General features: G+C 42.7%; 1 protein-coding gene across 2 annotated transcripts in view; it reads right to left on the bottom strand.

Annotated features, from left to right (window-relative positions):
* LOC306832669 (ATP-binding cassette sub-family C member 4-like) overlaps positions 1-12414 on the bottom strand; it is a 39591-nt gene that overhangs the window by 22347 nt on the left and 4830 nt on the right. Inside the window, exons 8-20 of one of the 2 annotated variants that reach the window (XM_079357531.1) lie at positions 12020-12269; positions 11820-11924; positions 11571-11660; positions 8788-8979; positions 8540-8634; positions 8362-8448; positions 8178-8274; positions 7204-7438; positions 6866-6993; positions 6617-6654; positions 6230-6324; positions 5653-5799; positions 37-116 (exon numbers count right to left, since the gene is read on the bottom strand). In XM_079357531.1, the coding sequence (XP_079213657.1) occupies positions 37-116; positions 5653-5799; positions 6230-6324; positions 6617-6654; positions 6866-6993; positions 7204-7438; positions 8178-8274; positions 8362-8448; positions 8540-8634; positions 8788-8979; positions 11571-11660; positions 11820-11924; positions 12020-12269 (1639 nt within the window). The remainder of the gene's footprint in view (positions 1-36; positions 117-5652; positions 5800-6229; positions 6325-6616; positions 6655-6865; positions 6994-7203; positions 7439-8177; positions 8275-8361; positions 8449-8539; positions 8635-8787; positions 8980-11570; positions 11661-11819; positions 11925-12019; positions 12270-12414) is intronic. The other variant, XM_079357532.1, reaches the window with a different exon arrangement.

Genomic DNA, 12414 nt, shown 5'->3' on the forward strand with positions numbered 1-12414 from the left:
AGCGCCAGCGACCAAACCTGCCGAGGTGAGACTCACCTGGGTGAAGTCCACAAATGTCCACGGGAGCAGGGAGTCCAGGTAACCGATGTCCTTCGAGAACCTGTTGAGGATCCTTCCTGGGAAACATGGGAAAAAAAAAAAAAGATGAGATAACATCAGAGTAGATATATGGATACCTGAAGTGAACTTGACGAACAGCTACATATTGTGAATGCTATGTTTGATTTGTACAATCCGAATAAATACAATACACTTATGAAAACGGTGATGTGTAAGACAGAGAGACAACAGATACTCCTTTGTATATTAGCTACTCCGCACTTTAAGAAGCAATATTAGATTTTTTTTTTTGTCTTTATTCTCACTAGACTGTAAACGAACCTCTTACCAAAGTCTTCTTTGATTTCGTCGGGAAGAGCTTATTTATTGAGCGTGATATCAGAGGATTAACGGAGGCCTATCCAGAGTAAACAATGAGTCATTATTAGTCTTGGGTTTCATAAAGACGACCCTACTCTTTGGCTGAATACGTGAGGGAACCCTTTGTGCGTGAACAAAAGGGCAACAGAAGCTGCGTACCTGCCTTTATGTTCTGACTGGCAGTGTCCCTGACGTTAATTGAGTTGCATCCAATCTGCTCAGGTGTTCATTATTTTTGACTGGTGCTCCGCAGGTGCTGTGGTACAGTAGCCCCCTTTTTTTTTTATTGAGACTCTTTTAGTATCTATGCTCCCCCCACGCCCCCGCCCCCCCACCCCTTTGCTGCCCGAACCACACATTCTGATCCTACAGCACATAAGATTACACCCCAGCTGCTTTCACACACTGTTTACTGCAGGGTCAGTGATAGCAAATCCCCACTCTACACTAGCTAAAGGCAGGCAGGAGAGAAAAGCTTTCTCTATCTCTGTCCCTGAAGGAAGCCCTCAGACTCTCAGAGGCAGACAAAAAGTACCAGAGTGGTGCCAGAACTGCTGCAACAAGAGCTGGGCTCAAGTTAAAAGTCACCAAAAAGCAGTTGTGTGCACTATTTTCCCACTCAAGCGCTTCAAAAATGGTCCTATTCTGTACTGTGGCAATGCCCTCAAGTTGAGCCATTACTTGTATAAAGTGTGTCAATAAAGAAGATGCACTATAAGGGTACGACTCCTGTTTAAGTGAAACTAAAAACTATAGCATGCAGATGAGTTTAGGCCAAAAGAGGACTTGGTACTGGACCAAAAGAGAGGACGGCTGACGTGCACACTGGCACGCTTGTGATGGTATGGCGCTCTGGAGGCGTGGCGGAGCTATGGCACCACTGACCTAAAAAGTTGCCTCCCAGCTTCCCAGCCAGTCCTACGGAGGAGGGCCCTGTAATCACCTCTCTCCACGGCCGTAAGCAGCTTACAGCTTTATCCAAAAAATGCCGCTCCTGCCTTAAGAAAAAAAAAAAAAAAAAAAAAAAACACGCATGCAGACGAGGCCGGGCTCTCTATAACAGCCGTTGCATAAAAACCCAGCCAGGGCATTATTCCCCGCAACAACCCAGCAATGCTCTAAATCAGCACTGATTCAAAGTCAAGTGGCGTAAGCATGTTGTACACTTGGAGGCAGACTAATCTTATTCACAGTGTGAGTGCCCCTTTAGCATACAGACATCCCGAGGAGAGGGTTCATGCAAGAGGGTAGAGCTGCCACTATACTAGTGGAGAATATAGCTGCTTTAGTCTGGCAACAGGGGGCGGAAGGGGGGGGGGTACTTGTCAAAAGAGTGTTTGCTGAAGATCCAATAATATTTGTATGTAATTTTACTGTCTAAGCCATAGATGACCCAAATTCATGCATATCTGACAAACAATGGCAATAAGAAAAGGCTAGGTTTCTCTGGGTTACATCATACCATGGTTAGAGGGTGTTAGAGCAGAGAACATCAGTCAGCTATCAGCTGTTTGACAAGCGGCTCAGTTAACACAGAGTTTCATAGGGGATGAAGTAAAAGACCCTTCTCCATCCTGCGCACACTATAGAGGGGATACATTACAGTGATGCAGTTACACAAAGACATCCACTGCATGGAGAAGCCTATGAGGTAAGAGCAGCCCAGGACAATGGCTTCAATCACTATGGGTGGTTGTCAACAATATCACCTATTGTGTCCAGATGGGTATAGATGTTTCAGAATACCAGCAGGAGTAGTATCAAATAATTTCTCATGGTTAAAAAACTCCAGGGGTGATTTGCACCACTTTTTCAAGCTCAGGAAATATCAAGTCCTCCCAACTAAGGTGACCCCCCCCCCCTCCCCTTTAAGGTGGGGATATTAGGTGAGCAGGGCCCCCAATCACACTTAAAGAAACAGAACAGTGGGGTCCGGCTGGAGCAGGGCGTGTGGCAAATCGCTGTTCCCTGTAAACATCAAGATAAGGAGACGACTCAGAGCTGCTCCATGTGTGGGCCCCAGTGCAGACGGAAAGGGGCCTTTCAGCGAGGCAAGTGTGATAATGAAGGAATACTGGGGAGGGGGCTGCCAAGGCTGGAGGTGGCACAGCTCACCTGCACTTCCATGAAGGGGGCCCACGGGCCTGGGGCAGCCTCCCACCGCCGGCGCCTTGCTGCCAATACTAATACATTCTAAATCCATTCTCTTCGCTCGCACCGCCAGGCTCCTGCAATCTCCTCTCCTTCCCTTTCATGCAATTAAATAGTGGAAGTGCCGAGCGAGGGGGAGCCCTATCAGCTGCTCTGCACACACACACACGGCTCCATCTCCACATTCAATTTACACACCTCGATATCATCACCCTCTCTGCAGTACTTCCTCCACTTCTGCTCTTAACACTCTTGCATCCCACACCTGAAATACAGACATAAAAACATTGCTTCTGTCGACACAATTAGAATCTCACATCACTGACTACAGACGATCTAATGTTCACTGCATCAACAGCAAACTGAGTGACACCCGGCACAGAGATGGCCCACTACGGAGAAGTGTGTGTGTGTGTGTGTGTGTGTGTCTGTGTGTCTGTGTGTGTGTGTGTGTGTGTGTGTGTGTGTGTTGACTGAAACTCCACTCCTCGACTGTGCTGATGAGCTGAAGCCCTGGCCTGCAGTCTCTGAGGGGATTAGCCCACTCAATGACACTAAATTACAGGGATCAACATCAGCTCAATACATCCACCGCTGTCTGCGCTGTTCTAACTGGATCATATTTGAGTGAACGGCTCTAATAAGACTGTATAGAATGCAAAGAACGTAGCGACACGAATATATTAAGCGAAATTAATTAATAAAAAAAAAGACGAGTCTGTGTTTTATCATCATCATCTACATATCTTGAACACATCAAATAGTATTGTCGCCAAACATAAAAGTTTTTAATCAGCAAAAGCCTCAAACTGTTTCTACAGCGCGCAGAAGAGAATAATGCAGGAATATGATTGAAATACCACAGAGGCATTCAATAGCTGATACCGTGGAGCTACAAAGCCTCTCCATCAATCATAATTCACCCCTGCCTTGCTCTATTGTTACAAACCACATTCACAGAATAACAAATAAGAACCTTTGTGCAACCACGCTTGAAATGGTAACCTTTAACTCCGTCGACAGCTTTCAGACAGTGGGCCTGTTCAGCAGCAGCGCACCTATCACTTACACTTGTAAACTGCTGTCAAATCCTTTTCCTACACGTAGACATACAGTCGCTTATAATCACTGCGAAGACGCAAGAGGAGAGTGAAGCATGCCACGGCGGCGTTGTCAGTTAACATACAAAAAAAAAAAAAGAAAAAAAAAAGAAGAAAAAAGGGGAGAAAAGAAATGTTTGGAGGGAAGCAACGTTTATAAAGAAATAAAGAAAGTGTGAGAGAAGACATGGTGAGTCTTTCTTTGTCCTGATCGTTCTGCTGGGATACACTCCAGAGTGAATCAAGCAAAAATACAACACGGAAGAAGAAAAAAAACAGGAAGCTAATAAGTGAAACTCTCTCTTTATTTTACAGTTTGAAAAGGTCGTGGTCATGCTTATTCGTCTGCTGCCTGGACGAAGTCTGTGGGATATTTTTGTATAAATCTAGTGAGACACACTCTGTTGTTTGTTCGCCTCGGGGGCCACGCTCTAATGACTGGACTGGTCATACAATGGTTACTGATAGCAGTACAACAGCAATCAGATAGCAGTGTCTGTTAAGCCTCTCCTTTGCTGCACTATTAAACAGATTATTACATTATTCAAAGTGTCTGTCCTCTTCTCTCGTGCGATTACCAAGTAAGGCGCACCCAGATAAGCCGTCAGCAAGTCCAGCACATAAACCAGCGGCAGCAGGAAAAACAAAAGCCAAAGATTATAAGACCTGTGGTTGTTTGCTTCAAACACAGCTCTGCAAAGGGAAGCTTTGTCGCTACACCCACTTCTAATGCCAGAAGAAACCGCGAGCTCCTGAACACCCTCAAATCATATTTAGACTTGTGTTAACAGCTTATTATGACTCATTATACAGATACAAGTTCCCCTCTTCTTGAGAATTCCCATCCGAGCTGATTGTGTTGTACATGCATGTCACTATGAAGAGATTAGGCTGAGTAATTATCTGCTGACAGGTGAACAATGCCCTGGAAAAATGAAAACTTATCAAAGTGGGCCACTTGACAGTTGACTGTAGATGTGAATGGCAGATAGTGGTGGTATTACTAATTAAAAGAGGTCTTTAATTAAAACCACAAAACCCACAGGGACACTCCACGAGCGGCTTCCACGAGGAAAAGTGGCACAAAACACACCTGAAGAATAAAAATTCAAAAAAAAAAAAAAAAAAAAAAAGGTCTAGTGTATGTGGAGTCAAACATGTTTGCTCACTTTTAAAATCATGTCTGCGCGCTCTGTTGAGCCATCGGCTAAGGCCTGCAAAGGAAACAAAATGGGCCAAGATTTCGGAGGCAGCACAAGCAGCGAACGTCTGTATTTACACAGCTCTAAAAATCCAAATAATACGCTGACCAAGATGTAGTGCAAACAGTATTCATTCAGTAAGAGTGTTTGCTTTTGACACGAAAAGACAGATCGCACTCTCTTAACTCGTTTAAACATCCATGAAGGTTATATTTTAAGTTGTAACACAAGGGTGTTTTTTTTTGTTTTTTTTTGCAGGGGTTCTCGGTCATACATGCTTTCCTTTAGAACAGCAACTTTGATGACGGCAGTTAATTTGCCATCGAATTTTAAATCACACAAACAGGAAACACTCTTTTACGTTGTTCAACTCAATGTTTGATTTATAGTTTACATTAACCCAAATAACTGAAAATTTGCATTTTTCAAATTAGAATTTAAAAAAATTTAAATTATGTAAAATCTTATTGTTGTTGTTGTTTTTTAAAATCACATTTTGGATCATTTTCTTTCAATTCAAAAACCCTAGACACTGTCGAGAACATGACAGTAATGACAGACTGTGAAGCACACATACTGTAGGGGTGTTTTTGAAGTGGATGGAAACACGATCAAGTCAGCAACAGTATGCTCTCTAGTGGTCAAGTGTTTGAAAAATCCCTCTCACGGGCAGATCCTTCTTCCTGTTTACTTTGCATGCATCTTCTGTATGCCGTTATGTGTATGAGTTATTTATTGGTCACTTAAATAAGTGTTTGAGGAGGAGGTGAGCAACTCACCGATTGGATTGACGTCAAAAAAGCGTACCGGTGTCCGAAGGATGGCGTGGAACATGCTGTTGTGTAAGGTTTGAGCTGAGCTCACCAGAACATTAAAGAAGACCAAGCAGCGGAGGAAGCCAAACACTACTGAAGTTGCTGTTAAACCTGACAAAAGCACAGAAAAAAAAAATCCATCAGCACACTACAAAAGCCATCTTTGTGCCTGTTCCAAGGTCAGCTATGCATTTAAGGCCAAGGGATGCTGAATGACAGAAAAAAAGCAGATATATTCCACTTAAGTTTTTCTTTCAATATTGTTTTTTTTTTTGTCTTCAATGGGGATCTTTCACTGTGAATACAAGTTATGAAAGAGTGCAGAGGTTGGGAGTCACGGGGAGACAATCAGAACAATCCAACAGTAGACAACAAGAAAGGCAGTGCTATCTCCCTGTACAGCTGAGGCCCATGTACACATACACTGGGCCTTGAAGGCCTTGGGCCGCAGCCAAAGAACTGTGGATCTGTTCATTGAATGCCTGGGGTATTCAGAGGCTCGACGGTACACAAAGAGCAATGTGCGCTCACTGAGCTTCACCTGCGTAAACACCTAGGTACAGGTCAAGGTCCAACTGCGGAGGTAGGCTGCCATTGAGGTGCTCTGTCACATTGATGCGCTTCTGTTCAGAGGCCCTGCAAGTCAGCCACAAAAGAACCAAAAGTCTACAAGGACAAATAAACACAACGAAGGAATAAAACTGCAACATGAGGAGAATTTACAAAACCCCATTTCTTTTAACCTGAAGCACAAGGTTAGTTACAACAAGCAAAAGAAAAATACCCAGAAACAAGTTCGATTCAGTGTTGATCTATGAAACCATTATTTTAGGTTTTTTTTTTAAATGTTCTTTAGCTTATTAAGCCTGCTATCATCCTCTTACACCAGCAGTGACGCCCAGTTTGTGTGAAAGAAATTAAATCTCACCAGCAAGCGAGCCACCAGTCCTGTAGAACAAATGTGATCTAAAAAGACATAAAAACAAACAAACACGCACACGACATAAAGAGATAAAAATAATGACAGAAATACAAAACACGTATGACAAATTTTCAGTTTGACTATATATGTATATATTATTCAACAGAAAATTCAAACAAATTCATTTATGTCTAATTTCTTTCCAAAACTGATTTAAAAAAAAATGCATTAAATACTTGGAAAAAATGGACTCACATGTGCTAGGGCATTCAGTACAACGAGGACCCAGAGGACCAGGAAGTTGCCGCCTGCCCTGAAATACTTGACATACATTCGCAGGCCGATGTTTCCTTCTGAGCGCCTTTCCTCCCCCGCAGGTTGCACTACCTAAAGAGAGACACTAGTGTAAATATCATCCAGAAACACTACGGATCAGGCTGGAATGAGCTGCAGGGGAAAAGTGAGTACCTGCTGCCCTCTTGTGGCTGGTAGGTAGCACCATTTTTTTTTTGAAAGCTCAACATATATTTTAAAAACATGATGGGGAGGGGGGGGAACTCCCTTTACATATTATAGTCAAGTCAGATATACACCTACCAATGCCAGTGGCTCTGCTCCCTCAATCAAAGAGTACTGAGAGGAGGAGAGGGAGGACATTGAGGACTTTGAGTTGTTAGAGAGCGACATGGCACTGCGAGAGACAGTCCCTGGAATTGAGGTCGTGCCCTTCCTCTCTTCCTCCTTGTCCTCCTCTTCCTTAAGAAGGGAGGTAAAGTCCAGTCCAGAGCCCAGCAACTCATTGTAGGTCCCACGTGCCACCATCTGACCCTGATCATTGCATCAATTCGATAAGAGATCAAAAGGTACAAAGGAAAATGTACAGACACAGGGATCTGTCAGGCCATAATCGAATTAAACATTATGGAGTCATTACCTCTGTCACTGATGTTGTTGTTGTTGTTGATATATGCAACTCAAACCCAACAAAAGAAAATCATTCCTGACACTCATTTATTGACTGTCTGATGATGTTCATTTTACGAGGTTCTTCATTTTAACCATATTTGAAAAATCCTAGCTGTAATAACAGGTTTATTGCTGTCAAATGATTTGTACACAAATGAAAAATAAGTTATAAACTAAATAACATATTAGCATCATAAATATGGATGTTTTTACAGAAAGTTTAGTTATGTCTCCTTTAGCGTTTTAACAGCAAAAACCACTCTTCAGGTAGTAGTGTAGTTGAGTGATTATTTTTCTATTGGTCAAAGCTGTGGTAAAGCTGCTTATCAAGGTTACATTTTTATTTTTCATCTAACTATTTACAGGCAAACTGGAAAAAGTGACTTTATAAGAACTTACAAATTGTAGAGGCTACAGAGACAAGGTAGAACGTATGGCGTCAAATCTATAAAGTTAAAATGAGCCAATGGAATGAGACGTCAGTGATGCTTAAAACACTGACAGTAAACTCGCATTATACCCCATTTATGTGCTGGTCCAGTATTCAGAGCACATGAAGAGTCATAATTAATACCTGCACATACACATTTGTATCGCTCACCTCTTTTAGGACGACAATCTGATCTGCTGCTTTCAGATATTGTAGTTGATGAGTCACCAAGATACGAGGCTTCTTCCTCAGAAGTCCACAAATGCACCTGGTAAAAACATAGTTTGGATGACATGAATTAAATAAGACATGATCAGGTCATTTGGACTTTACATTTGGATTTTACAATACCTACTCTTCAAAGAGGTGTCTTCCCACCTCAGCGTCCACGGCACTGAGTGGGTCATCCAGCAGGTAGATGTCTGCATCCTGATACACTGCTCTAATAAAAAAAAAGAAAACATTTGGAGGTGACAGTATTTCTGTCATGAGTTATAAAGAAAAATGCATTTATGAGTAGTAATGCAGCTCACCTGGCTAGGCTGACCCTTGCTTTCTGTCCTCCGCTGAGGTTTGCTCCTCTATCCCCGACCATTGCAAGGTCACCGCCTGGCATCATGTCCATGTCCTGAACAGGGTCCAAACACAACCCTCAACAGACAGTCAAATTTTCACTGGATTATGCTGCTACAAAATACGCTCCCTAAAACTTCTCTAATATCTATATTACACAAGCAGCAGATTGAGTGATTAACAAGACTTTGTTTGGAGTGATTTTTACTTTCTTGAGGGCGCAGGCTCTCAGAACTCTGTCATACTTCTGGGTGTTGAGCTCTTTTCCAAAAAGGATGTTGCTTCGGATCGTACCAGGTAAAATCCAGGGCTGCTGAGACGTGTACGTCAGCTCTCCTTTGAGCTTTACCAAACCGCTTTCCTTACTCAGTTCTCCCAGGATGGCACTGAGGAGAGATGACTGACGTAACAAAAAAAACAAACAAAAAAAACACAAATTGAATTTTCACATCCAAACTTAAGTTAGATGAGAAGATTGATACCACTTGAACTGGAGCCAGGAGTCAGTCAGCATAATCTGACAACCGTTTAAAAAGTTATAGAAACAGTATTTAACTGCAAACCACAAAGACATGTATTCTTGTTTGTTTAATAAAAACATTTTTACATAATATAACTTAGTAGGCCCAAGAGCTGCTGATGTTTCTGAACTTGAGAGAGAAGCAGGCTTTTAAAAAAAATGTGTGTGTGTGTGTGTATATATATATATATATATATATATATATATATATATATATATACACTCAACAAAAATATAAACGCAACACTTTTGTTTTTGCTCCCATTTGTCATGAGATGGACTCAAAGATCTAAAATTCATTCCAGATACACAATATTACCATTTCTCTCAAACATTGTTCACAAATCTGTCTAAATGTGTGATAGTGAGCACTTTTGCTTTGCTGAGATAATCCATCCCACCTCACAGGTGTGCCACATCAAGATGCTCATCAGACACCATGATTAGTGCATAGGTGTACCTTAGACTGTCCACAATAAAAGGCCACCCTGAAATGTGCAGTTTTTGCTTTATTGAGGGTCTGGGGACTCAGAACCAGTCAGTATCTGGTGTGACCACCATTTGCCTCATGCAGTGCAACACATCTTCTTCGCATAGAGTTTATCAGATTGTCAATTGTGGCCTGTGGAATGTTGGTCCACTCCTCTTCAATGGCTGTGCGAAGTTGCTGGATATTAGTGGGAACTGGTACGCGCTGTCGTATACGCCGGTCAAGCACATCCCAAACATGCTCAATGGGTGACATGTCCGGTGAGTATGCTGGCCATGCAAGAACTGGGACATTTTCAGCTTCCAAGAATTGTGTACAGATCCTTGCAACATGGGGCCGTGCATTATCTTGCTGAAACATGAGGTGATGTTCATGGATGTATGGCACAACAATGGGCCTCAGGATCTCATCACGGTATCTCTGTGCATTCAAAATGCCATCAATAAAATGCACCTGTGTTCTTCGTCCATAACAGATGCCTGCCCATACCATAACCCCACCACCACCATGGGCCACTCGATCCACAACATTGACATCAGCAAAGCGCTCACCCACACGACGCCACACACGCTGTCTGCCATCTGCCCTGAACAATGTAAACCGAGATTCATCCGTGAAGAGAACACCTCTCCAACGTGCCAGACGCCATCGAATGTGAGCATTTGCCCACTCAAGTCTGTTACGGCGACGATCTGGAGTCAGGTTAAGACCCCGATGAGGACGACGAGCATGCAGTTGAGCTTCCCTGAGACGGTTTCTGACAGTTTGTGCAGAAATTCTTTGGTTATGCAAACCAATTGTTTCAGCAGCTGTCTGAGTAGCTGGTCTCAGACGATCTTGGAGGTGAACCTGCTGGATGTGGAGGTCCTGGGCTGGTGTGGTTACACGTGGTCTGCGGTTGTGAGGCCGGTTGGATGTACTGCCATATTCTCTGAAACGCCTTTGGAGACGGCTTATGGTGGAGAAATGAACATTCAATGCCCGAGCAACAGATCTGGTTGACATTCCTGCTGTCAGCATGCCAATTGCACGCTCCCTCAATGCTTGCGCCATCTGTGGCATTTTGCTGTGAGACAAAACTGCACATTTCAGAGTGGCCTTTTATTGTGGGCAGTATAAGGTACACCTGTGCACTAATCATGGTGTCTGATGAGCATCTTGATGTGGCACACCTGTGAGGTGGGATGGATTATCTCAGCAAAGCAAAAGTGCTCACTATCACACATTTAGACAGATTTGTGAACAATGTTTGAGAGAAATGGTAATATTGTGTATCTGGAATGAATTTTAGATCTTTGAGTCCATCTCATGACAAATGGGAGCAAAAACAAAAGTGTTGCGTTTATATTTTTGTTGAGTATATATATATATACCTCCCTGCAGCTGGCTGCCCATTAGCTTGAAATCGAAATACTAACACTACTACTATTCAACTGCTGAGCTCAACGAAGAATGTGCAACTTTTTGATCCAGTAGATGTCGCTCTTGAGCACCAGCACTAAACTAAAACAAACTGCGGTCTGGAGACACCTCCGCTCTGCTATTCTGAAGCCTCTCTATCCCTCTCCCACTTGAGTTTGCACAAAGGACTTACACATTAGAATGCGCCAAAATAAAACACATTATTTAGGTTATTTAACCCTGAGTGACTATTTTTGGTCATTTCCACACACACATGGCCACCCTTCTGCACCTCAGTAAGGTCGAGAAGCATGTGATCCTCACTCAGCCAATCAGAAGAGATCACCCTACGTCACTGATCCTGCTATTGTGGTATTTGAACCAAATATGATAACTTCGTCAATGTTTATTTTTGTAAATGTAATTAACTTTTTTTTTTTTATGTTTTGACAGAAATAACGTTCTGTTATGTCCCCCAATAACACTGAGGTATCTCAATGAGTGCCCTATAAAGGGTTAACATGATGAAGTTTAACAATGCCTGCATGACCGTAAACCTGATCTTAAGAACAGACCTGACCTTTCCAGCCCCAACAGGTCCGATTACTACCAAGAGCTGCTCTGCCTTCACCGTAAACGACACACTCTGTAAAGTTGGAGCCTCGAACATCTGCGAAAAAAGGTTTTAAAAAAAAAAAAAACTGGTATGCAGAAGATAAATAAGTCTGTATGGTTTAGTAATACATTTCATATGTTTTCAAGATTTTCATCGGGAGTAAGGATTATCGTATGTGAGCAGACGTGTGGTGTGACCCACGACGATCCTCACCTTATCCCAGTAGCATTTCAAATCCTGAATCTTCACCATACACTCCTTCTCTGTCACAGAAAGTCCCGGATAATGTGGAGCAACTTCATCGAGCAGGAGAAAAGCCTTAGAAGAAGAATCATAATCAGGGATTCAGTTTTCATAGAAAGAAAACAACATATACTGGACGTAACTATGTCTTCTGTCCATGATGCACTTACTTTAATCCTTCTGATGCTGATTAGAGACTCAGAGACTTTCTCGATGGCGAGGGGAAAGAAGAGGGTGATGGTGAGTCTGACCGCCCCGTAGAGAGCAACAGCCATAAACACGACGCTAGCGGACAGCGCGTTGCCCGTCAGCACGAAGGCACAGACGGTGATGAAGACGATGATCTTGCTGCCCACAAAGAAAGACGCCATGTTCAGGCCACGCAGGTACGAGCTTTTCATGATCGTTGAGATCTCCTGTCTTGGCAGGAACAGGACAAGAAGTCAGTGAATGCTATCGCTACACAACGCAGGAGCATGCAACAAAAAAAACATATGAAATTGTCATTTGTGAATCAAAATGCAAAATGTTTTGAACATATTGCAAAAAAGGTGTAAAAGAAGAG

The sequence above is a fragment of the Symphodus melops genome (assembly GCF_947650265.1).
Source record: "Symphodus melops genome assembly, chromosome: 12".
In the NCBI taxonomy this organism is placed as follows: domain Eukaryota; kingdom Metazoa; phylum Chordata; class Actinopteri; order Labriformes; family Labridae; genus Symphodus; species Symphodus melops.